The 27,113-nt window shown below is 40.7% G+C and overlaps 2 protein-coding genes across 4 annotated transcripts in view; both read right to left on the bottom strand.

Moving 5' to 3' along the window:
• The window catches only part of TMEM241 (transmembrane protein 241), an 82,567-nt gene extending 69,331 nt beyond the window's left edge, over nucleotides 1–13,236 (bottom strand). For 2 of the 3 annotated variants that reach the window (XM_067546656.1, XM_067546672.1), the window contains exons 1-3: nucleotides 13,057–13,236; nucleotides 6,790–6,836; nucleotides 3,524–3,625 (exon numbers count right to left, since the gene is read on the bottom strand). In XM_067546656.1, the coding sequence (XP_067402757.1) occupies nucleotides 3,524–3,625; nucleotides 6,790–6,836; nucleotides 13,057–13,128 (221 nt within the window). In that variant the 5' untranslated portion in view covers nucleotides 13,129–13,236. The remainder of the gene's footprint in view (nucleotides 1–3,523; nucleotides 3,626–6,789; nucleotides 6,837–13,056) is intronic. The other variant, XM_067546664.1, reaches the window with a different exon arrangement.
• A 4,677-nt stretch (nucleotides 13,237–17,913) lies between these two features.
• Nucleotides 17,914–21,468, bottom strand: LOC137152113 (carboxypeptidase N subunit 2-like). The gene is made up of 2 exons (XM_067546646.1): nucleotides 21,349–21,468; nucleotides 17,914–19,242 (listed from the first exon to the last, which is right to left on the bottom strand). The coding sequence occupies exon 2, from the start codon at nucleotides 19,231–19,233 to the stop codon at nucleotides 17,980–17,982; it is 1,254 nt and encodes a 417-aa protein (XP_067402747.1). The 5' UTR covers nucleotides 19,234–19,242; nucleotides 21,349–21,468; the 3' UTR covers nucleotides 17,914–17,979.
• Nucleotides 21,469–27,113: the final 5,645 nt, after the last annotated feature.

Raw genomic sequence — 27,113 nt, 5'->3', positions numbered from 1 at the left:
TGAAGTCACATGATGCAAAAAACAAAACAATAAACTCCATTGAAGAATGTGAAATATTTGCTGAATGAGGATACATGTGCAAAGATTTAGGCAAATACAATGGAAGAAAAACACAAACATCATGATTAATTTCCTTCTGCACATTTCTTTTATAAATATATGCTTTTGAAGACACTTGACTCAAAAACACTTGACTCTAAAAGTCACAGACATAGAAATCCTCAGGTTTTCTTGTTTATTGGGTAGTTAGGATCGTTTTTATAGGACTTACGTGCCTTTTAAGCCTATTGACTTCAACTGGAATTTTGCCTAAATCAGGATTTGAAACTACTGTAGTGCACTATCAGTGAGTTCACATCAGATGCTACCTAAAGCAAACTACGCCATTGGAGTGGCAAAACTCTGGAAAAATAAAACTCCACAACTTGAGAATGGGATCTCTATTAGGAACATAAAAATAAAAAACACTGAGCACTGTGTGACGTTTCATGAATTCTAGAACTGTTTATATCTCCAATGCAATCATACAACATGCAGTGGAAAAGAACTTCAAAAGCTGTTCCCATGATGTAACAGTAGAGTTCTATGCTGCCAAAAGGGAATTTCAGGATTGGAAAAGAATGCTTGGATATCTGATGTAATGTTTCATCAGCAATAAGCACTCTCATATGCAGGCCAGTCCAATGGTCAGGTTAAATGTGGCTAGGTGGGCTGGAGCCTGGGGCTAAGCCAACCCTGATTACAGGATGTGCTCCACCTGAGAGGAATTGGATAGTCCAGTATAAAAAGAGCCGGAAGTTGCATTGAAGGAGAAAAAGCCCAAGATACTGTGGTAAAGTCTAAAAAAGTGCTCCAGCCTGGGAGACATCCTGACCACGTGTGGGAGTGACTGCAGAGGATGTCAGAAAGAGAGGCCTTGGAGGAGGAAGAGAAAACTGGGGTTGTGTGGACTTATAAATGGATTTTGTTTTTGGGTGGGGAGGGAAGGTGTTGAGTTTTATTTATAGTTTATTTTATATGAATAAACCCAAACCCAAGGAGAGGTATGTTTGACCAAGAAAAAGTCTCAAGGTAAGTTTATATGAACAGTCCAAAACAGAAAACATAAGAAGGCTGCCTGCAGTGTGACCCTAAGCTAAGATGGGGCACATGGGAGGCAGCTGCTCGGGTTACACTGAGGCCTGGACTACATTATGTGGCTCGATGTAAGCTGCCTTGCTTTGACCTAGCTATGGACATGTCTTCACTTAAATTTGGCTCCTGCTGCTTTAAGTGCCTCCCTAGGCTAATTTAATAACACCGGCTCCTGCAGCAGTGTAGGGTCACGGTCGATGTAATTAGGTTGATGCAGTGTCAGTGTAGACACTGCATTGCTTACATTGACTGCTACTGGCTTTCAGGAACCATCTCACAATGCCCCACACTGACAGTACAATCAATACAGGCATGCCTGGTGAGCATGTTCGCTGCTAACACAAAGAGTCAAGTGCGCGTGTACATACACACACACACACACACACACAAGTGATTTAATAACTGCAGTAGCTGTAAGGCAGCTGCCTGGCTGGTAGGGTGTGATCCAAAGCCCACTGAAGTCAATGGAAAGACTCATTAAATTTCAGTGGGCTTTGAATCAGACCCTTAGGGCTCTACATTTCTCTTTGTGTGAAAGCAATATGAATTAGTCTCTTATTCCCTAAGTAACCAGGGTTGAGAGTATTATGGAAATATTATGCACAGCCCCTAAGGGTGGGAACATCTCCAACTCTCTACAGAGCCCTTCTTGCTGAGCCAATTTACAAATCCAGCCTTTTTGCAGCTAGGAGAATGGTGACTGTGGTGGCCTTGGGTGCTCGGGGGATATGAAAATGGGGTGTCCACAAAACTCTAAAGAAAACTTGCTATAGACCACATGCATTGTATAACTCAATATCTGATGCTTTTATAAAAGATATGTCTTGGGTTCAGGGTCAGAAGTACACATTAAGGGGGAAAGGGCTATTCCAGCATAAAGCTATAGGGGCTACAATTTTCAAAAGCACCTTTTAAGTTTGGGTGCCTTACTTGATGCACTTCATTTTTCAGAGGTGCTGAACACCTTAGCTCCCAGAAGTATCACTTGGAAATGTGGGTACTTGGCCCCTCCAAAAACCAAGCCTAGATATCTAAAGATGGGCACCCAAAAAATTAAAACCACCCAGAATTAGAGACCACTTCTGAAAATTTGGATCTAAATGTCTGACATAAATTGAGGTACCTAGCTAAGGGTACAGCAAAATGAGACTTCATACAAAGAATGGAGTATAATTACAATGTTTTGCTGAATGAGCCTAAGGCATCGGCTCTGCCTGGTTATTTAATTTAGTCATTACTAATAGAGAATGCCTGCTCCATAAAATTATGAAGAAATTCTCTCAGAGATTTTTACTCTCATTTAGTTCCCTACATCAGACTGACATCTAGTGGATGTAAGGCTTTGTTTCCTAAACACACAAAAAAGAGCTGGTCAAAATTTTTCCATCAGATCTTTTCTTTGATAGAAAATGGCTTTTCAACAAAATCCGAAGTTTTCATCTAAAATTTTCTTCAACATTTTTCAGAGTTTTTCACTGAAAGAAACGAACATGAAAAATAAAAACTTATTTGTGTGGCTTTAAATTTTTTTTTAACAAAAACCCATAAAAACTCAAAAATTTTCATAAACAATTTTGATTTTGTTTTCATCAAAACTATACATTTCCAAATGAGCTCTAATTAAAAAAAAATTGACAGGACGTAACTTATGCCTGCATTCCTTCTATATTTCCAGGATGCATTAAGGGCAAAGAAAAATAATGCATATGGAATAAAAGTTTATGAATAAGAATGTCACCAACTACCACCACCAACAGCACAAGGCTGTCCCCAGTAAGACCTGACCCTGTCAATAAGAGTTTTGGCCCAAAATATTCTCACTCTATCCAAATAGCCTATAAAAACATATTGGGACAAATTCTTCTCTCATCTCCTTCCCTGCAACCTCTCTGAAGTCAGTGTAGTTACTTGGACATAAGTGAAAGCAGAATTTGGCCCTATATTTGCAAAAGAATAGAGTTTGTAATTTTGAATAGAATCCTGAGTTGCAATGCCATATTCAAATTGTTGGATCTTAATTCAAAAGTGCTTTCTGATAGCCTATCAACTAATATCACCATGGAAACTTCACTCCTGTCTCATATAAAATAGATGTATCTTTTTAATTACAACCAAAAATATGTAAGTCAAGTAATCTGTGACGCTATCAACTTTTACCACTCACTTTTCACAGAAAACTGACCCTACACATCACCCTTGGGCTACATCTCTTGCCTTTGCTAAGTGGAGTGGATCTGTAAGAGCATAGCACACTTATACTCTGAACTATGCTCCCTTTTCGCCTGCTTCTACGTGGCAGCTCAATACTTTCCTCTGCAGCAAACATAACTGTGTCATAGTCCAATGACGAAAAATAAATATTAATCACATGTTGCAGAGTTCACTGTACCTTGAACTGAAATTGATCTCCACCCAGCCCAGCTTCCAGGAGACATGAAGCAGAAATCCGCCAACTAATGTCTGCCACCTGAAACAACACAGAACAGTCACTCTGCTGGGGTTTTTTTAAAATCACAAACCATATTTCCCATAGTGAAGTGAGACTTCCCCTATATGTAACTTGGTACCTTTTCTTGCAGTGCCCCCTAATTCTGTAATATCATCCTTGAGCATGTACAGCATACAGCCCTGCTCTTTTCTTTTAAATCCTTTCTTTTCATTAGTTTTCAGTCTCTCCACAACCATCTATCACTCTTGCCACTGCCTCAAATCTAATTGTATTCAAATATATTTTATAAGAAAGGAACTGACCATATTAACAATAAGCACCCCTGCTGTCTGACATTATAACCTTGGTCCTTCCATACACTCTCCCCATTCCCTTTGTTTATGGTCTTTTGCTATGGTTTAATGTAGATGGTAGGTAGGGATCTGTAAGTTTATTTGTCTGATAAGCACTATCCATGCTAACTTTCTGTTCCATTATATTATAGAAGAGAGAAGGGAAAAGAAAAGTTAAATAAAAAATGTTGTAGGATTGAACTTCCTCTTTGTCTTTCGGTGTTGTTGGGGGGAGGAGGGTTGTTTTGGTTTTGTTGGGGGTTTTTTTGTACATCTATGGAAGTCTAAATCCTGCAAACGTTTTGGATCTAGGGCTTCAACAACTGACTTTGATTGGCTCATTCATGATAGTAAGCACCAGGGATACCATGTATCATCCCACTAACTTCAGATATCAACTCAAACATGACTATTAATGGTAGTTCACACTAGGGCCAGGATTGTAAACTCCCTACAGCACAAACTGTATTTTTTTCTGTATAGTGCCAAGCATCCTATCAACAAAAATCGAACAACAAATACATAGGCTGCACAAAGAACTCTTTAATCGGTAGCTTCTAGAGAGAGCTTCTGCATAACTGGCTAGTTTTTGTGCAAAACCCAAAACATCCTGGATCTGCCACTAAATTGGTATTTCGCAACAACCAATAACACTCTATCTTTCAGAAGAGTCTTCTCTATCCTACCAGAGAAACAGCATGTGAAATCGTGGAAAGACGGTGAGAGAATTTATTTTAAACTATAAAAATAAAATCTGTTTACTTCGGGTGCTAATTCGATGTTGCACATTTCTTTTTCCTTTGGCTTAGTAGAGTGTTTTGGGGGATGGGAAGGTTGAATACAATTTGCCTTATGTTCAGTAAATGTTTAGTGTACTGTGCTGCAATGCAAAACTATTGTAACTTGTGTAACTGTTAGGCATAAAAGGTTTAATTGTCTGTTAATCCTTTCATTGTGAAGCACTAAAGTTAAGCAGTGTGTTGCAAAAAAAAGAAAAGAAAGATACCACCATGTGCAGTGCACTCTACAACCTGATGCTGGTAGAAAGCAGATAGATCACTGCCCACAGGGAATATGAAGAACAATCAGTGCAGCTATAACAGTTCACTTTACCTTGTTTAGATGAAGAGCATGCAATAATGGGTAAGCCAGATGTTCATCAGGGGCTTGATCCTGCTCCCCTTCAAGTCAATGGAAAAACTCCCATTAACGTTAATGGTGCAGGATTAAGTCCCAGAAAGGAAACTCACCTCTGGTATTGAGGATAATCCTACAAGGTGCAGAGCACCCACCACTCCAGTTGAAGTCAATGAGAGTTGAAGGTCCTCAGCACCTTGCAGGAGAGAACCCTAAATTAGACAGAGAACACAAGCAATGACAACAAACCTATGGCAGGGTGAGATGGTGAGGAAAAAGTGTTTTTCTCCCCTGTTCACCTATTCCCATATCTAAAGAAATAGCATGCCATAGGCCTTTTAACAGTTGTCAGACAATGGTCACCTTTAAAAGTCAGTATTTCTAACCATTGCTACACTGAGGCTATGTCTTCACTGACGGCGACAAATTCACCACCGTCAGATCGACTTCACTGACCGCTCAGTCGATCCAGAAATCGATGTATTAAGACCACCTTCTCAAGTGGCGCAATGCAGTGAAGACAGTGCGCAGAACAGAAGCAGAGAAGTCGACAGGAGTTACGCAAGTTTTTTGCGTAGCTTGCATAACTCTGGTCAACTGCCACCGAATCTCTGAGGTAAGTGATGACAAGCCCTGAGATAGTCTAGTATTTCCATGTACTTGGAAAAGGAAATAACTGCAGCAACTCAGATAGCACCGTGTGGTAACTGCTAGTGAATGCTGACTTTTAATGAGGACTTACCATATTTGTCTTATACATACTGCCCTCATGCTCCCTTCCTCCCAGAAAATAAGAAGTGTTGGGGTGTGGGTATGGGTGGGTGTGTACATACAGTGGGGTCCTGGTCCATGACTAGGGCTCCTGGGTGCTACAGTAATATAAATAATAAAGTAATTTGTACACACATTGACAGTAGAACAGAGTCCTGAAGAAAAAGAGTTCATAATTCCTATTAGAGTTAATAGACCTGACTGCCCTCAAAGAAAATGGAGATTCATGGGAGTTCATCACAGTCAAATGGTCACAAAGCAGACAAGGGGGGGAAAAAAAAGGATAGAAAAGGTTAGGTAGTGGTCCAGGACTTGAAAATATCCACTCTCCATAAACACTATTTGCTGGTCACATATGCCAAGAGGACAAAAATGATGAATGAAATCCTGACCTCCCATTAACATCAATGAACCAGGATTTCCTTCAATGTCTCATAAATTGATGACAGCAGTGAAAGTAAATACAGATAACTTAGCTAAAACAAAAGGCTTGTCAGAGAGTCACTTAGATAAAATGATGATTTGTGATGCAGCACTACAATTAATAAATGGGCTAAGCTTGAAAATAAAGTGCCCTTGCATTTGTGTGAGCCTAGATACAAATTTGTGCTTAATTGTTAGTGTATTGGAAGAAATTAAATAGATCATACATGCATGTAAACCAAAATTAGTACTTCTTCAAGGGGAGTAGGAGTATTATAATTGCTGCTTTCGTGGGTTAAAATATCAGGCCACCATGAAAACTAGAATTGATGGATAGGCTGTTGATCTTGTAAACAGATACTTTACCATGATGACATCAATATTAACCTAGACAAGTTAATAAACACTTTAGTGAGGCTCCATGTTTTCTAGACAAGAAAAGTCAGTAATGACAGGAGATGCTAAAGTTAGCTTCTGGATCTGCTAGATGTTTACTGATTAGAGTCATATTTCAAACAAATGTGTTTTTAAAATGGTACTTACCCTTGAAAAAGGGTAGGGTAGGTGAATTTCAGGACAGACAGGACATACTGGAAAATAAATACCAAGTTAATGGACATTTCACATCCATTGTGTTATAACATTAACAGACATTCATGAAAGCAATGGAGTACAAGAAACTTCTACAGAAAAAAGCACAAGCAAGGAATTCTAAAAATCAGTGCAACAGACACACATCCCCAATGCAGAACTGTTCTTAGCATTTTGTATGTGCTGAACCCTGCTTTATTCAGTGCAGGAATTACATGGCATTAGAGTAAATAAAGCTTGGGGGCTGCACATTGAACAATGGAGATAAATATAAATATTGGACAGCAATCACATTCACTGAGCACCTCCACACTACACGGGAGGACAAGAGTCTGGAGGAAAAAATATGTGACAATGTAATTAAAGCTGTATCATTTTGCATAGCTACTGTGGGGCAAAGTTAAGGTTGAATGGGCATGTTAACTTTGCCATTTCCTGACAATGAGTGCTGCAATTTGCAATCTTAGTATGGTTAGTATAGCTTTTTTGCATGGAATATTAATGAGTGTTTGGAAAGTGCTTTGGAAATGTAACATGTTACAGAAGTAGCATTAGTGTTGCTTCTTTAGAATGTTTTGGCAGACCAGTATGTGTGGGATGTGAATCTTGGGGTGATTTTTTTCCCACATATGTGCCTCTGCAAATAAGGAGCTAAAATCTGCCCTCACTTATGCCTACGCGGCACTTAAGGACTTGCTCTGACAAGGTACATGAACACTATCCACAGTAAAGGGGAGGAAGGAGTTCAACTTTCTCAGAAGGGTGGAAAAACACCTGCCACACCTCCAAAAGGGATAATACAAGCTGTAAGTGCTGAAGGGAGAAGCAGGCAAGTGGGCCCTAACATAGACTTTTATTGCCTGTAAGGATCATGCTGTGCTTACATACTGTGCATACAGGCTAAGAAGACCCTGCCTACAGGGCTCAGCACTGAACAGCATGGAGGGTGAGAGATTCTGATTGTAGACTGTTCAGGGACCATGAGAGGTCCTTATGTTTCCTGCAAAGCCAAGGTTATTTTGTGGTGAGAGTGGTGAGAACTCTTGGAGAAGATTTAAATAAAACTCTTGATTAAGATCTTGTGCTGGCGAGCCTTAGTGTTTGAATCTTGAATTTGGCAGAACCCTGTGATCATTTTGAGGCTGCCAGACTTGCAGTGGAATCATATGGGGTAACTTTTGGCCCTGTGCTAGAACTATAGCCCTGCCCTTTTACAAGTCACCATTTAGCCTCACTGAAGTTAACGGGGTTATAAGTATGTGAGTGGGCCCAGCTAACCTATTATAGCATCTCATCTAGCTCAGTCAGTCCAGGCTGGGTTTCCTAGCTATGTGGTTATTGGGCATAATGTAATGCAGATTTGTTACTGACATTTTAATAATATAGCATCCAAAGATATGTGTCTTTGATTGAAACCACAGGCTCCAAACTTAACCAAAATATGCATGCAAAAGATATCCTCATTTCTCATATACTATTCTCATAGACTCTAAAGTGAGAAGGGACCAATATGATCATCTAGTCTGACCTCCTGCACAACGCAGGCCACAGAACCTCACCCATCCACTCCTGTAATTGACCCCTAACCTATGACTGAGTTATTAAAGTCCTCAAATCATGGTTTAAAGACTTTAAGGTACAGAGAATCCACCAGCAAGTGAGCTGTGCCCCATGCTACAGAGGAAAGTGAAAAAAACCTAGAGCCTTTGCCAATCTGCTAGGGGGGGAAATTCCTTCCCGATCCCAAATATGGTGTGAGAACCTGAGCATATGGCCAAGACTCAGCAGCCAGACACCGAAGACAGAAATTCTCTGTAATAACTCAGAACCCAGCCCATCTAACATCCCTTCACAGGCCATTGGCATATCTATCACCAGTAGTCAAAGATCAGTCAATTGCCAAACTAGGTTGTCCCATCATACCATCCCCTCCATAAATTTATCAAGCTCAGTTTTGAAGCCAGCTAGGTTTTTTGCCCCGACTGCTCTCCTTGGAAGGCTATTCCAGAACTTCACTCCTCTGATGGTTAGAAACCTTCATCTTATTTCAAGTCTAAACTTCCTGATGGCCAGTTTATATCTTGTGTCCACATTGGTGCTGAACATAAATAATTCCTCTCCATCCCTGGTATTTATCCCTCTAATGTGTTTATAGAGAGCAATCATATCTCCCCTCAACCTTTTTTTGGTTAGGCTAAACAAGCCAAGCTCTTTGAGTCTCCTCTCAGAAGGTAGGTTTTCCATTCCACGGATCATCCAAATAGCCCTTCTCTGCACCTGTTTCAGTTTGAATTCATCTTTCTTAAACATGGGGGACCAGAAGTGCACACAGTATTTCAGATGAGGTCTCACCAGTGCCTTGTATAACAGTACTAATACCTCCCTGTCTCTACTGGAAATAACCTCATCTGATGCATCCAAGGACCGCATTAGCTTTTTTCACAGCCACATCACATTGGTGGCTTATAGTCATCTTGTGATCAACCAATACACCCAGGTCCTTCCCCTCATCTGTCACTTCCAACTGATGCATCTCCAGCTTATAGCAGAAATTCTTGTTAGTCCCTAAATGCATGACCTTGTACTGTCCACTATTCAATTTCATCCTATTTCTATTCATCCAGTTTACAAGGTCATCCAGATCTTCCTGTATGATATCCCATCCTTCTCTGTATTAGCAATACCTTCCAACTTTGCTAATTAGGGTCAGCTGATCTCAGTACACCACCCGTACAAGCTCCTAAAACTGAAGGAAAAAAACAAAACAAAACAAAAAACAAAAATCAAAACCAAAGACATAACTCCACAAAACTCACCCACTGCCCATAAGGCCCACTCAAACTCCCCCGTTTTCAGCTCTGTCGAATTGCAGAACTTAGAGAAGTGAAAACCTATTGGATCATCCAGTCCATTACACCCACCTAACCAGTATGTATTCTAATAGTGGGTACCTAGGGTTTCAGATGCATCTTTATGTAGCTTGCTGCACAGTGAAACTAAATATATACTCCATGCCAACTTTTTAGTTATGATGTGAATAAATATGCCTGCTACACTTTTTTCAGACGACTATGTGAATAATTGCAACAATTAGATTGTACGGGTGTAAGTGAAAGTAGAATTTAGCCCTGTGGATTAAATTTAATTTACAAACCTATTGATGCCTGAGCCAGAAAATAATCCAGCCTGCAGTCTTAACAATAGTGGTGCTGTAATGTCATCAGGAGTAAAGAGAAGCAAAAACCTATTGGCATAATCTTAGAAGAAGCTGAGCAAAACTCAACACCCATTGCCTTTAATGGACATGGAGGGTGCTGAATCCCTAGAAATTGGCCCCTATATTTTGTTACTAAAGAAATGACTTTGATATACACTGGGAGAAGGTCTGAGTAAGAAAGTGACATTTTACAGTGATACTGATCAGAGTTGATATATGTCTTGATTTAAAACACAAGTGTCTTTACTTCCTTTTTTTGCTCTTGTTTATGAAGTGCCTTGGACAAATGAAAATGCCTTATTCTGATTATCTTTATCTTTCCTGCATTAAAACCAGTGCTTAATTTGTGCCAGGGCGGACCTCCGGCACCTCTAGGCTTGGCAGTTCATAGCCCTGGCACCTCTGGGCTTGCTGCATCAGTTATTTTATTAATGTAAAAAAATTGCTTGAGCCCTAGCACCTCTTTCATTACAAATTAAGCACTGATGAAAGCCATAAACAATTTTTAGAAGTGTGTGAGGGAGTTCCATTGATCTTACCTAAAATATATTTACTCAAGCACGTTCTCCACCCCAAAACCATTTAGATACAACACAGCTGCTATTTTTTCCCTTTCAGTTCCTACCCACTATTTCAACCCTCCTTGACATCCTTAAAAGAATGTGTGTGGGACAAACTCAGAAGCAGGGTGGGGAGGCGTGGAGAAGAGAGAGAGGAGATTTTACATTGTGTCTTCATGAAAAGATACATTTCTCCATCTCTCCCAAGGAGATCCACACACCTTTGTTATGCAAACAAAAGTATCTGTGCACCAGTGGCACAGAGAAACCCTCTAGCAGAAAAGATAAGAATACGAGGGTACTATAGTTTCCCAGCAGTTATGTGGCACTCAAAAAGCACTCTGGGATTGGTTCTGATCTCACTGGCTTCAGTGGAATTACTGCTGGTTTTCACCATTCTAATTGACAGCAGAATCAGGCTTATTGATGCCATCAACTCTGAGCTACAGGCATTTAAAAAAAAACTTGTGAAACTCAGAATGTGGAATTAAAACTACATAATACACAAACTTGGGTACTTTGTGAACAAATAAATAAAACAACTTTAGACTAAGTTTAGGCTATAAAAATGATTATCCACAATGTGCACTCTGGCATATTTTTCCTTCTATTTCTTCATGGAACGTCCAATGACATCAATAAGAGAGCACAGTGGGAAGTAGATTTTTGCCCTTAATTTACAGTTTAATGAGGCTACATTATGGATCAATGGATATTAATCTTTGCTTAGTTACCATGATCACCCTTTAAAACCTTGGCAGTTTTGTCTTGGATAAGGTACCTCACTGTTTGCAGTATTCCCTAGTGAATGCTGCAACTACTAAGCTACTATTTTATTTTTAATGGTGGCTACTGTGCCTTTTGGTATAGGCAAATCCTGTGTTGGAAAGGATGACTAGATGATATAACAGGTCTACCTCCTCAACTTTATATGGTTGCCAGACAGCTAATAATGGCATTGCAAGAATATTAAACTAACACCGTCAAAGCAATATAATTACTGGCTCTGTAGCTTAACATTTTTTGTTTCAATTGCAAAGAGGCCATCCCTTTGCTCTTGTAAGTAGCAGGATATTGCAATTTACATGCCTTGGAAATGTCACTTATTTGTTCCGCTGTGAAAATAGAGCCAGCAGAGTGAAGCTGGAATGTGCATGCAATCACTGACAATCATATACCAACAACTGCAAATAGAGACCCCACTACTAGAGCTTTAGCTGAGAAACTGGAATTTCATTTAAGTTGAAGCCCTAATTTTGGAGGGACTGACAGATTTTTCCTAATCAGTATAATTCTCAGTTTTGATTGTGTTTTTTTTACTGCTTTTGGTATTTGTTGGCCACTGTAGGTTAACTTACTATATTTACAAGCCTTCCATTGTATTGAAAGGATACTCTGAGATGTGATAGGCCCAAAATTAGACCTACTTTTTTCTTTCTTTTAATTCCTGTAAAATTCTGAGAGGATTTTAAACATTTCAATTCTTCTTATTAAGGGGAGGAAAGTAGCAGCAACACAGCACTCATGAGCAACACAATAACAATGCTTAATGATAACATTAAGAAACCAGGAGACTGATTCTCATCTAATTTACATAGCTATAATTCCACTGGCTTCTGTACAGTTTACTCCTGCTTTTACACTGGAATAGGTGGAAAGATAATCAACCCTCATGTTTTAATATCAAGCTTCCAAAGACATTTTTTAAAAGTGAGAAGAAATATCCAGTGGCAATAACACTTAAAGTACTGTACAGTAATCAAAACTGTAATCAGTACTTGTTTCATTCTTCCCAGCCCTTTTCCCACAAAGAGCCACTTCACTCATTTGTTCAAGGCTTCATTCTCTGCCTTACACAAACTTTGTAATCTACATATTTACATGTAGCCCCTAATGCCTCCCATCACTTTCAGCTTTTTCAGATTTTCCTTGGACCTCACCTAACTTTGCCCGCCTCTGCTTTCTGGGAGCAGGAGAGGGGTTGGGTATATGAAATGAAGGAATTGTTACATTTATATAGCTTCTTGCTGCTGGGCTGTTCTTTTAAAGGGAAACACAGCTGCAGGGATGCATCCTTTTAAAAAGCAGGGGAGAGGGGGTTCTATGGGTGTCTCCCTCATACACTGGGGATGGAAGTCTCAATAATACAAGTACTCTTTCCCCAATTCTTCTGTCGGTGCACAAGGACAATTTGCAAGGAGAAAGAGGTTTTGTATGCAGCTCACTATGACCAGCTGGAATCTCTCAATTCTCAAGAGAAACTGAAAGTGAATGAGTAGCTCCTCCTCCTTCAGCAGGCAAGGAAAGAGGCTGAGGGGAGAAAGAAATGCAGTTAGCCTTCTTGCTGTGAGATCTGGGAGAAAATCCAGAGAGATGAATTTTAAAAAGGAATGCTCAGGCAATCAGTCAATACAAACCAACTTGCAGCTCCCTCATCCTCACCTTGTTGGTGAAATAAGAAGCCAGGTAGAAGAGACAAAAGGAGAGACCAGCTGCAGGTCTCTTTAAATACATCTGTCAAAGCATTTCCCCCGTCCGGGTGAGGAAGATGAGACACTGGTTCTTCTTGCTGTGATCAATTGGAGACAGTGCTCACTGCTCAGAAAACTGCCACCTGGAGTAGCTGCCATGACAGGGACACGTTGCTGTATGATTGCTCCAATAGGCACAAGAACAACCTCCTCAGGAACTGCCTTCTTAAAGGGGCAATGCTCCCTCTTGCCAGGGGAAACACATTCAGAGGTGAGACACACAGACATGCTCACTCTCCCCAACGCCATCCACATTGCTCGCTCACACACACACACACACTTATATGATTTTCACACTCACTAAGACGATTCTCTCACACTCCAGTCGATTGTGGAAAATGTCTGTAGAATTCGGTAGTAAATGCTAACCTTTCCATAAGTTGTATTTTGTAAACTCTCCTACAGAATGTAATTGGGAATTTATATCCCTGCTCAAGAATAATATAGCGATTCAAAAAATTATATAAAAGACCATATTCTCTGTTAAGCTCTACATGCCTGCCTACATAATGAAATAAGATATTTTGCTTTAAAAATCAAATCAGTTCAATCAAATTCACTTTACATGATTGGAAACCCCTCTAAACACCCTTAACACCTTTAAATCATGTTAGCTGGTGGTCGGTGTAGTTGTATTCTGGCATTATAAACCTCTGAGTAGCTTCAAGCAGCTGCTTTTTAAATAAATAAATAAATAAATAAATAAGCCTGCTGCAGAATGTTTCTTCCTTTTCATCCCAAAATATAGGATTTCCCAAAATAATTACCCCTATCTTACCAGTATGGGCAAGATTCAATCATGGCCCAGTGACAACTTTTCTAGAGAGGAAAAAGTGTTGGAATGTTGTACGTTATGGCCCTGATGAGCCTGAAATGGGAGATGATCCCACTGTGAAAGGAAGTTTCCCTTGTTCAGAATGGCATATGCAGCACTCACTTCTAGCTCTGAAAGAATCCAAGATATCAGACCTTAAAGAAATAACACTTTTACATATAGAAAAGCTATGTTAGGTAATTTTAGAAGCTTTAGCAGCTCCCTCTGAGCCCTGCACAGTTGGTTGGACTCATGAGCCTGGATCTTTATAGGGACTTTGGCATTGCACTGCTAAGCAGCACAACACCTAACTTTTAGACACCTAGAAATCACAGGGATAACACTGCAATTCACAATGGCTGGTTTAGGGGTCTAGGCTCCCTATACAATGAATGGGGAAAGATAGGTGCCTTATAATGCAATCCACAAAACCCAGCATTCTAGGTGGGTGGGGAGCTGCCTAAGCTAGCCGATCAGAGACACCAATGACAGGAGTGTATACTAAGCCCTGTCAGAGATAGGTACCTAAATCCAGGCTGCAGTAATCTCTGCTTAGTGATCCACGAATGGGAACCTGTCTCCTGGAGTTAGATGGTTTAGGCATATATCACTGAGTTTGGGACTACAATCCAGACCAGTGAGGGGTTGTATCACCACTTGCCTTGCAACCCTGGGTGCCTTACAATGTTTTGCTGCCGTAGCTCCCAGCTGGGGACACTCACAGACAGCCTGCAAGCATGCAGGTCACACCCTGAGTGTCTGTGTGCTAGACAGCCCGGTTCAGCAGTTCTGACTCCTGCAGCTTGTCTTCAGTTCTACAGCACCACCCTGGCTTCCATCAGCCTTCATTACAACCTGTAAGCAGGGCTGGATTTCCAATTAGGCACAATAGGCACGTGCCTAGGGGCTTCGGCATTCTAGGGGCGCCTAAACAGTGGCAGATTACCACTTGGGCCAATGGGGCCCATGCCCAGGGGCTCCACACGAGTGCCAGAACTTTGGCCCAGCCCCCTGCTCTTCCTCCTCTCTCCCTGGGCCCACCACCCTGCTTTTCCTCTTCCCCTGAGGCCCCGCCCCCTGGCCAGGCCATAAGCTAGACCCCAGGGGTGAACATATTCCCCCTGCCTGGAGCTGGCCGAGCTGGTCACCCCAGCCCCTGTTCCCACCCCTCTCCCCCTGTGCGGAGTTGGTCCTGTATAAATCCAGCCCTGCCTGTAAGGTGACCCCAACACACTCCCAGTCCTAAGATTTCCCAAAACCATTTGCTCTGTAATGCCCAATCCTCTCCTGGACAGTACAGAGAAATAATAAGGTTTGTTTGTTCCTTTAAAGAGATGAAAGCACATCACATCTTACTGACAATGGGGTAAATACACCCTTCTCTTTAAACACAGCACTGAGTTGGTTTATAGTAAAAAGAAAATGAATGTATTAACAATAGGAGATAGGTTAAGTGATGCCAAGTAAAAGAAATAAAAGTAGAGATAGTTACAAGCAAATGAAAGTAAAAATATGCATCTAAAAGTCTAAAATTTAAGCTAGCAAGGTGCAAGCTTTGTTCAAGATGGTTTCTCTCACCAGTCTTCCCTTTTCCCAGGCATGGCTGACTTTCCCTGTCAGGACCTTCCATAGAAGTACAAGGCACTGGTTTCCCTTGTCTTCCTACATGAAAGATCTTTCCCTCAGCAGATTTCTCACCTATACTTCATTTCCAGAGACTTCAACCATCACCCCTTGATTGAAAGACTGATATTTCTCAAGTTGCAAGAGCTGCGTCCTCTTGTGTCTGTCTAGTGATGGATGCCAAAGATAGCTTCTGTCTTTGCTTATATATTCTAAAGTTCAATGACTTTGTCTCAAGAGGCAGGATGACCTCATGCTGTTCTTCCATTCTTGTGGACTTCCCATCCCCCTGCTGCTTTCTATGCAATGGGGCTTCCATTATTTTTGGTCACACCTTGATTAATCTCACTGAAGACAGGTAGATAGTTGGTAGCTGCCTTCTCTCATGTCTGGGAGGGAACCTGTTTGGCCACAGACTTCAAAGCATAATATCATTAAGTATCCATATTTCCTCATATAGTGTTAATACACACATTTCACAATTATATTAATCACGTGTGTCATAGCTTTCATAAAACACCTCACTCAATAAACTTTTATAAAACAATTGCTTCAATTGCTTATCATTTGAGGTTCAGCCCCCCTGTCTTTATAGACCACTATATCTTTGGAATGTATTCTTTGAAAAGTAAAACCCAGACCAAGCTTCTCTTCTGCTGGGGTATAGATGCCATGCTGCCTCTTCCCCCACTTGTTAACTTCGTATCTTTGTTTACCTGATATGTAAATGTACCTTCATTGTCTCTGCCTGACAACCGGGCTCCTGATCAGAGAAGCAAACACATTCCTTTGTCGAGGACAGATCTGTTTATCAACTCCCCAACGTGCCTGGTTTAAATAGACTTTAATCATAATTTTAGCATATATTCATAACTCTTAATACACATTGTGGACATACATCACACAAGAATATTAATGATCAGGGAGTTATTGATTTTCAAATGATACCTCATAAGGCATATTTTATACAAAGATTATTACAGTAGTGTGTTGGGTGTGAATACAGGGGTGTTTAGGGTCATAGCACCTAAGCAGTTTCTTGTGTGAACAAGTTAGCTGCCTGCCTCTCTCCACCCAAGAAGGCTTGAGAAGGAGGAACAGCAAACCACCTTTTAACTCTTAACCCAGTGGTTAGAGCACTCAGCTGGGATGTGGAAGGTCTAATTTCAATTCACCCCCCCACCTCCATCAGAGAAAGAGAGAAGATTTGCATGGGGGTCTCCCTCCTCTCAGGCACATGCTCCAGCCACAGAATAGTCTGATGTGGCGATCCCCCAGTCTTTCCCATTAAAGCTGTTCCACTGGGGCTGAATAATGGAGTGATTGGAGCAAAGGGACTAGACCCAGAGCCTCCCATGTCCCCAGTGAGTGCTCTAACTGCCAGGCTACCAATCAGAATCATTCTCTCTTATGCTCTCACTTTCTGTCCCAGTGACAGTTTACGTATTTTTCCACAGTGGAACACTCATTGGGCCAGACAGAGAGAGAGCAACCGTGAATAACTCCATAGCCCAGTGGTTAGGCCACCCACATGGGCGACCCACTATTAAGTTCCCTGCACCAATTACTCTTTAGTTAGCTTCTACATGAGCTACCGAGGGAGCTGTACCATAGCTTGGAGATTAGAGCCTTGCTTCCCCTGTGGCAGAGGGAGAAACTGAACCTGGGTCTCCACCATGCCAGATGAGTGCGCTAACCCCTGGGCTAAAAGTTTATGTCTTCCTCCATCTGGATTTTGTAGCTTTGCGGAAGCTAAAAGTACATCTTTGGTGCCTAAATCCCAGTGGCACTATGTCTGGGGTTTAGGCACCTATGTACCTTTGTGGAGGTAATTGGTACCCTGGTAACTAAAGCATCCGGCTTCCTAGTTGGAGGGATTGAAGGCACTGTATCATAAACAAAGTAAATAGTGTCTTGTCAAGGTTTTATAAGATGACCAGATTAATTCTTGCGGCTTCAGCACTCATGAGAAATGTAGCCATCCCAAACTCATGCTGATCTTTATATCATATCATCATACTGTCCTTCAAATATACGTATGTGTATGTGTATATATACTCATAGCTCAATTGTTTAATGATGCTGTGAGAACTAGGGGAGACATACCATGGTAAAGGGACACAAAGGTAAATATTGAAATTATTATAATAAGCTTCACAGCTGCTATACTTATCACTATCTTTGTCCTGAGGAAGTTAACCTGTGAAATTCAAAAGGCTTTTGTACCATGTCACATATTCATTATTATATTAAACTACCAGACAGTGCAGTGAGGACATATGACATATTATAATGCTTGTATTATTATAGGTTGGTCCTTTGTAGTTCAGAAATAATCACACTTCTTGCAATGTTAGACTTTTATTGAAGGTAGCAGAAGTACAGCTCCAGATAAAATTATCCGTGTACAACTCTTTCATTTTTACTGCTACAGTCTAACCATTTAAAAGAGTAATGCATAAATTGTTCAACTGTGCAAACAGGATTCCCAGTCAAAATAACTTTTGCAATGTTAGGGTTCATCTTAAATGCATCATCCTCTATTTCTCTTATACTGTTCATGGAGAGATCCAATAGTTCCAAATTAGCCATATTGTCAGTGAATGTTTTTGGTATGATTTTTATGTCATTACAGCATACAGTTAACTCAGTCAGATTTTGAAGGCCTGAAAAAATGGGTGGAGTCTGGAGACAAGTTTTGTCCAAATGCAGAAACTCGAGCTTAGTATTATTTATGAATAGATTTTTAGGAAAATTACCAATACAATTTGCAGATAAATTAAGAACTTCCAGCTGCTCAAATCCTGAAAGGAAGTCAGAAGGCAACTCTGAGAGTAAATTACTAGACAGGTCAAGTTTCCTTAGGATAAACCTGCCAGCAAACAAGAGAGGCGGAATATTTTGGATTCTATTTTTAGAAATTGAAAAATGTTCTAGGTTGTAGAGGGCTGTGAATATAGCATGTGATATCTCAGTAAAATTATTATTATCTAGCAGCAAGTCATTAAGACGTTTCAGGTTGTCAAACAAACCCTCAGGCAAATGGCTTATTTCATTGTGGGACAGAACAAGGATCGTAAGGTTAGGAGTGGGATCAAAAACTCCCTGTGGTATGGTGGGGAGATGGTTACCAGCCAGCATTAAGGTATCAAGATGAGAAAGCCCCGCAAACATGGGTGCAAGCATCTTCAACTTGTTATTAGAGAGGTCCAGATAGGTGAGTTTTTCTAAGGAGCTGAAAATTGTACTGTCCAGAAGACCCAGTCTGTTTTCAGCTAAATTTAACCAAACAAGTTTCTTTGTATTCCTGAACAAGTTTGATGGCAGGTCTGTGAAATTGTTCCCAGAGAGATCCAGAGAGAGGATGCTCTTGCTGATATCATCAAAAGAGTCATTCTGAAGTGACAATTTATTGTTGGCTAAACCAAGAAATGTGAGATTGAGAAGGTGCTGAAACATTCCTGGAGAAATTAGGGTTAAATGGTTTTCATTCAAGATCAATGTTTCTGTTTTGTGACCAATCCGATATGGAACTTCATATAAATTGGCACGGTGGCAATCCATTAGAGAGGGGGTGCATAAACACTTCTGGGGGCAGTCAGGCAGCGAAAGGACATATTCAAAGAGCAGAAGAAATAGCACAAGGATCATTATTATGGCCTGCAGGGGAGAAAAAAGGGAACAAAGCAACCAACAAATGTGAACGCCTTCATTTGGGTGTGGTTTTATTTCTAATAAATAAGGCTATACACATAGCAATTTTTATCTACATCTCACCAACATTGCCAGTCATTTTCCATAACTAAAACCACCCTTTAACCAATCAGTTAGTGTTTATTTGTTCCTGATCAGTGCTGCCAAATCTGCCACCACAGGATACTTATGGGTGATGGGGATCATGCCACACTCAGGACTGGCTGAAATGCCAAAGTGAGGCCAAAGTCTCTGCTGCTACTGTAAATTGGTGAAGCTGTACTGATGTCACTGGAGCTGCACCATTTTACACTAACAGAGCATTTAACTTGCGATGTTTACTGCTGATATTCTCCGGTGATGCATGCTATGGAGCTCGCACATATGAGTCAAAGCAGGGAGATTTGTGCTGAGCACTCTCTGGTGATAGCTTGAGCCTCCTAAAGAATCAAGGTGCTTGCTTCTGAACTCAACTTAGTAAATCAGGAGTAACTTCACTGAAGTCAACGGAGTTACACCAGTGTAAAACTGGCATAAGAGAAACTAGAATTAGGCACAGGATATCTTCTGTTTGATTGTAACTGTGGTGCATTCGGTAGGTTCTCTCCTCTTATTCTCTAGCAGCAAACTTTCATCCACTGTTTACCTAACTACCTCCTCAGAACCAACATACCCCACTTTTGGTCATATGACCTATTTCAGTCTCTCGCCAATTGTCATAGGCATTTAGGAGACAGGGAAGGGATGTTTTGAACCTTGCAGTAGAGAAGCACAGTTGAATGGCTTCACAGGGACTCCAGATTTGTTTGAACTAATCAATCCTAGGCAGTCTGTCTAGTAGTCTGATTTTAGGATTTTTCTTCTTGTGAAATTATATCAGTGTAGTTCAACCACTATAGTTATACCAGTATAACTCCCCTTGTGGACACTTTTATTCTAGAATAAGAGCGGCTTTTTCCTGTTGAACATAAACTGGGAAAAGACACTCGTACTGGAATAAGAGTGTCTACACGGGGGCTATACAACTTCCCTGTGCAGACAACAACCCCTTACATTCTTATATTTTTTGACTCCCATATTTTTCTTTCCTTCTATGTATGCATAGCTTTCATTGTCATGCATGTGAGTTCTGTATATATAGAGGGAACACAGAGCTGAGATCCATCAAAATTCCGAGACAGAATTTTGCCCTATTCTTATATTCTGACAAGGTACCAATTGGTGTTGACTACAATATTAAATGAAAGTTATCAGTCCAACTCCTGTCTAAATTTAGCCACTAAATTTCAGCTTAAGGCATGTACTGTATTAAATTAAAGGTGACTTACAAAGTGGTTGAAAAAGTTGGCATCCATATTTTTTGTTTGTGCTTATTTATGATGTATCAAAAAAGCGTAAAATGTTGAGTAGGATTTTTTAAGTGCTGTTTTTTTAGCTTTTTTTTTTTTACATTAGAAATTCATGTATTGTCTACTCTGTTTTTTCTGGAAGACTTTCTGGATAACTGAAGAATTAGTGAGATTGATCTCACAAGGAAAAATAGAGTGAAATCTTAGCAACTGAGAGGGGATTTTTAATCAGACTATTCTATAACTTCTCTATTTATTTTTTAAAAAAGATTTTCTTAATATGTATTTAACTAAAACACCTGGCAAACATCTGATGAAATATTCAAACACACTCACATCTACAACTGAGAGATACTAAAGTTACCTCTCCAGTTCTATGATTCTCGAAACAGTTCTCCAGTAAAAATAGTAAAGACAACACTATATTTAAGTTAAAAATAATTTTTTTTCTTTTAAAAATGCAAAGCAAGACCAAAAACCTTTCAGAGCTTCTTACATCATAAAGCAGTAATAAAAAGGACACAACACCATAATTTGCAGATGGCCTTTAAGAAAACAAGAAAAAATCACCCATTTTTGTTGACAACAAATAAGCTGGATAAAAGAACTAGAACTGAGTACATCTGTGTCTAATTTTAAACAAATCAATGTTCTACATGTTCTAAAGCAAGTTAAAAATCAGTTTATAGCAAAATATTTCTAAAGAAATGGCAATATACTCAACCTGAAATGTTCCTGTGTGCTCCTTCAGCAGTCTGAGAAATGTAACCAAAGTTGATTTCACAAGCTGTAGCCTTCATTGCTTAATGTATGTTCGTTGGCTTTACTTATTTATTGAGTAAGCCTTCCCGGAAAAAGAAACGAAGATGAGGAAACACAAAAAAACTGTCAACACATAGATTTTACAACATCGATTAGATACTACCATGATTGGTGCTCTGTAATAACCTTAGTCAGGTAGAAAAACAATAAAGGATCTGCCCATCTTGCCTCAATTAGCAGTCAGTCTTTTGTTACAAGCATGTGTACATAGCATTCTTGCAAACTCATACCTGTGGCTGTACCCTGGGCCTGCGTGGATCCCCACTGATTTTATTGGGGCTGTGTACAGATGCAGGGGTCCACCTCTGCATATGAGTTTGCAACCCTGGAACCCTAGTTTCATAGCACACGACAAACAAAGTAGCACAAATGCAGATATAGTAAATATAGCCTAGATATGGAGACTGCATGCCACAGTGATAAATGCATGAGAGATGCCTAGCTAGATTACACTGCAGATGCACTATGCAATATATGGAAATATTGATTTAAAGTGGTCAAAATATTTGTTTTAAGGACATCAAATCTGTTTAATGAAGACAAAATATCCTTTTTATTATACCATCAATTCAACATGAATGACTTTTAATGTATCAAAAGAGATTAAGATAATTTTATACAGGTATCTATGAAAACAGTATTGTGAGCACGTGATTAAAATATATTTGATTGCTCAGATAATGTGAATTCAGTGTATCTCTTTCTGCTTTCTTCATACTTTGTTAAGCTCCAATCCTCCCAACCTTTATGCACAAGGTTAGTTTTATTACCGTGAGTAGACATTGTGGGATTATAGTAAAGTTAAGCGTGTGCATAAGTGTTTTGCAGATTCAGGGCTGCGTGGCATGTTGTAGTAGAAAAATATAAAAACTAGAAATGACAGATCAAAATCAGATCCTCCTTCCTGTCTTAGCATTTATAAATATAATCTTATATTCTGTACTTAGAGTTGTATAGTGAATTTGCATATTTCAATTTTTATTTTATTTTTTGCATCCTTATCTAATGGCAACCATGAAATGTTTACATTTCATTGTCATGTTCTACAATATGCTGTATCTTATGTCAAGGATCGGATGCAATGACACATTACACTGAAAGATTAAAAAAACCCAAACAGAATAAAGTTTTCAATTAATACCTGAGAAATATCAAAAGGAATACCAATTGTATGTAATTTTTCCACATGTATACAATAATTTTTTTTTAAATTAAAACATTATACATTTATATAGCAAAACTTTTTATCACATAGGATTCTGAAGTTCTGCACAAACTAGACAAGTATACCAACTGCATCTACTTCTGGGATGAAAAACAACAACCAACTGGTGCATAGTATACTGCACCAAAATGGAGACAGAATACTTTTTGGCCAAGAACAGCAATCTCTTACTTTTATGAAAAATGCCGCTGTTGAGTGACTGAACTGACCCTGCAAGATTGGAAAGTGAGGCTGTTTATAATGTTTATAATGTTTAAATAATATGTTCCATCCCTTTGCACATATTGCTAAATGTCATGAGAAATACAAGTGAAAACACTTCTAAAGATATTTTAACATTTATTATTATGTATTTATTTATTATTATTTATTAACATTTATTATTAGGAAATGTTAATGTGTGGCAAGTTCCTCCATTTACTTCTCATTTTACAGAACACTGAATCTTGTTAACACAGTTGAGAGGTCAAAGGCCATATATGTCAATGGAATTCTGTCTATTGGGCCAAAGAGAGAGAGAGAGTGTGAGAATGACTCTGTAGCCTGGTTGTAGGGGCAATTACATAGGGAGTTGGGCAATCCAGAATCTAGTTCTCCTATGCTAATCACTCTTTAATTATGTATACACAGTGAAACAGCTTCAACAGGAGAGGTTAAGAAACTCCCACACCAGAATATCCTGTAGCTCAGTGGTTGGGGCCACCTCCTGAGAGACAACCGTTCAGATCCTTTTTCCTACTTCTAGCAGGAGTGGGGGGAGAATTGAACCTCAATCTGCCATATCCTGACTGAGTGCTCTAACAACTGACCTAAATTTTATGAAGGGATGGCACTTCTTCGGACAGCTGTTTTGTGTAATATGAGGCAGCCCTTTTACTTATTCTCACAAGATTTAGGCACCTAAGTAGCCTAACTCCAGGAGAGGGGTTCCCAGTTGTGGAATGCCAACTGAGATAAATGTCTCCCTGCAGCTCAGACTTAGACACCTATCTCTAAGAGAGGGGCAGCAGGACTCAGGACACATCCTTCTCCTCAGCATCACCTATTGGTTAGCTTAGACAGCTCCTCACCTAGGATGCTGGCTTTTGTGGATCACATTCTAAGGCACCTATCTCTTCTCATTTGTTTTATAGGACTAACACAGACTTTGTGGCTTGCAATGTTGTTCCTGTGATTTTCAAGATGTCTAACCGTTAGGCAACATGACATTCAGAGTTACACCATCTATGTTATTTTGTGAATCTAGCCAAAAGATACTAAATAAAAAAAAATTTTTTTTGAGCTATAAATCGAAAAGAGGCTTCTGCTCTCTTGTTCACTATAGCTGATGCCAAATAGGTCAAGATGTTAAATAAATTACAGTAGATTTTCATTTTGTTAAACTATAAAAATAAATTGCATTATTTGTGCCAGCCATGGAGGAAAGCACATTTTCTGATAGGAACATTTTTAATGTTTTGCTTGTAAGCATCATGGAAAGAAAGATGTCACATTGTCAGGCCAGTTTCTCCTGTCTGTTCATTTAAGCTGTGACAATTTATGGATAATTAATCCAAAGGGAGTGTGATGCTTTAAAAGACCTATAAACACGGCAAAAGCTTTTGGTAATCTGTCTTTCAGAGGACAACTTTCTGTTCCCATCCTCTTGCAAATAGTTGCTTTATATTATATATTTATGACTTTATATCCTAATGTCAACCAAAATTTTCCAACGCAGATGCTTAAAGTTAGCATCATAAATCCATATTTAGCGCCTAGACAGAAATAGTCTCATTTTTTCAGAAGTGCCAAGCACCTGCAGCTCACGTTGAATTCAGTGGGATTTTGTGGGTGCTCAGCACTTCTGAAAATCAAACTACTTCTATGTCAGTGCTAAATAAGGATTTAGGATCCTAACTTTAGGCTCTAAGGTCCGAATTTTTTTTCCACCAACTGTTGAAGGAAGGATTATTCTTTAGTGCTGGAGGTCAGATGTAGTGCACAGACTCCTAAGAGAGTGACTGTGGAAAAAACTACCATCTCATTCTTTGAGAAATTGAGCTATAAACAGATCAACATATATGTCATAAACAATTAATTAGTCAATGCTTATTTAACCCTTTCATTGCTGAAAGAACTGCATACACTTGTGGCACAATAGTGATTTTCCCAGCAGAACAGGACATTGTCTTGACTCTCCATTCATTTGAATATCTGTTTAGTAGAAAATTGTAGCTGAAATATTTTCTTATCTCCAGAGCTCTCCAAACATGTTGGTGGCATAGGAAGTGGAAGGGCAACTAGTGCCTCTCTCTAGTATCATGGCTTTGATTACTCTGGTGAGCATGTGTATTATTAGTTCCTATGAGTACGTGATTAGAGCCCTGCTGCGGGACTGAGATCCTGCTGCCATAATAGTGGGAGCAGGATAAAAATTCAAGAAACAATGAGGGAGCAGGAGGGAATGGGAATTGTGGGATGGGACGGGAGCAAGATTTAAAAAATAATCCCACACAGGGTTCTATATGTGATGTAGGTGATGATTGACATATATATATTTCATGGAAATGTACTATATGACCATTTGAGACTCTTGAGCAGATGCAAGCTCTGTTGGAGTTAATCTTTCCTTTAGCACAGGGCAAAACATCTCGTCTGGGTAGTGAATTAGAGATGATAATTTTTGTCAGTGAAGAAACAACTCTATAACCTTTGAAGTTGTTTAACTACATTTTCCTCTCCTTTGCACAGATTTGGTTCTCATATATATTTTCACCTATTGAGGGTTTTGAAGGGTGTGTCCCAATAGGATCCGCTTTTCTTTGCACATAGATTCTGAGTAGGTCAGGGGGTGCAAAGATAGCTTGAAAGCACCTTCCCACACATCCAGATGACAGCAACCTGATAAACTACCATAGCTTTACACTTACAGCCATTCTCACATCCCATGATGAGCGAGGCATAGGGACCTCACATTGATGCAGCTGGAAGAGAAATGTTATAGGAGCCACTCTAGTGGCTCTATGCTACCAGAGGATACTGCCAAAGGCTGAGTAAGCTGGCTTAATAGCAGTTTTGTGTTTGCACAGTGCCTTAAAGTTATCACAATGAACTTGAGAATCAATCTCTTTTGGCTGATAACTAACTACTCTCGGGAAAAGTAGTTCTCTCTTCGAGTGTTTGCTCATATGCATTCCATCATAGGTGAGTGCGCGCCCCGTGCACGAGCCTCCGGAAGCTTTTCTGCCCCTAGCAACCCCCTGCGGGTCGGCTCCTGCGCCCCCTGGAGTGCCGCGCTCATGTCGCGGTATATAGGGAGCCTGCCGACCCCGTGGCCACCAGTTCCTTCTTTCCGCCCGTGACGGTCTTTTGGAACGCTGCCCCTTGCTTACCGCAAGTAGCAATCTCCTAGATCCTTACTAGTTTTATAGTGTAGTAGTTGTTGTTAAAGTTTATAGTTATAATAGTTTAAAAAAAAAAAAAAAAAAAAAAAAAAAGGTTTTTCTAAAGTTTAGATAGTTTGTTAGCCTTTACGGGCTCCCGGCGCCATGCCGGGCACTTCGGGGTTTAAAGCCTGTGCGGAATGCTCTAAGGCTTTCCCCATCAGCGACCCGCACGACCGCTGTCTTCGCTGCCTGGGCGAGCTCCACAGGAAGGACAAGTGTCGCATCTGCAAGTCCTTCAAACCCAGGACGCAGAAGGAGTGAGATGCCCGCCTTTGGACGATCCTGATGGAGTCGGCGCTTCATCCGGTCTCCGAGCCCTCGGGATCTCCATCGGCACCGAGCGTCTCATCGGCGCATAGCGCGCCTCCGGCACCGGCAGCAGCACCGGCGCACAAGGTGCCGAAGAAGAAGAAGCGGCTGGAGCCTGTGTCTATGGACTCCCCCCTGCTACCGGGACAGCAGGGGGTACAACAAGAGCCGACACAGGCGTCGCCACGCAGGGAGCCTCCCCCGACCCCGGGGGGTGGGGGACCTCTCCTGCAAGGGCCATCGACGCCGGAGGCGTTTGTAGCGGCACGGGCTTTCATGGCCATGCCGACGCCTCCATCCCCCCCTCGGCCGAGGGAGTCAGGGTTGGCGTCTCGGGGTAGATCCGCGCTGGGTTACCCCGGTGGGCAGCGGAGACAGGAACTATCGTCTCCCCCCAGACGGTCGAGGACGGGGGAAGTGGAGTCTCCCCCTCCTCGCTCCGACCTTAGGTCGTTGAGTACCTCGGTACCGCAGCAACGGGAGCGGTCTAGAGGTTCCGAGAGCAGCCACTCTCCATCGGCTGCCTCGGGGTCCCACCTCCATCGGGACAGCCAACCGGCACCGAGAGAGACTGAACATCCTCGCACTTCGGTGCGCACCTCTCGGCACCAGTCACCTGGCTCTCGGCACCGCTCCGACTCGCCGGCGGAGCCGAGGCGTTCGGAACAACCGTGCTGGCACCGATCTCGCTCCCCGGTGCGCAGCTCC

This window comes from Emydura macquarii, unplaced genomic scaffold (assembly GCF_026122565.2).
Source record: "Emydura macquarii macquarii isolate MOO-44397 ecotype Brisbane River unplaced genomic scaffold, CSIRO-AGI_Emac_v2 contig_212, whole genome shotgun sequence".
Lineage (NCBI taxonomy): Eukaryota > Metazoa > Chordata > Testudines > Chelidae > Emydura > Emydura macquarii.
The sequence above is the reverse complement of the archived record's forward strand: the minus strand, read 5'-3'. Positions and strand labels throughout refer to the sequence as shown.

Coding starts and splice junctions, on each gene's coding strand:
- LOC137152113 (XM_067546646.1), bottom strand. CDS start 19,233: ATGATCCTTGTGCTATTTCTTCTGCTCTTTGAATATGTCCTTTCGCTG.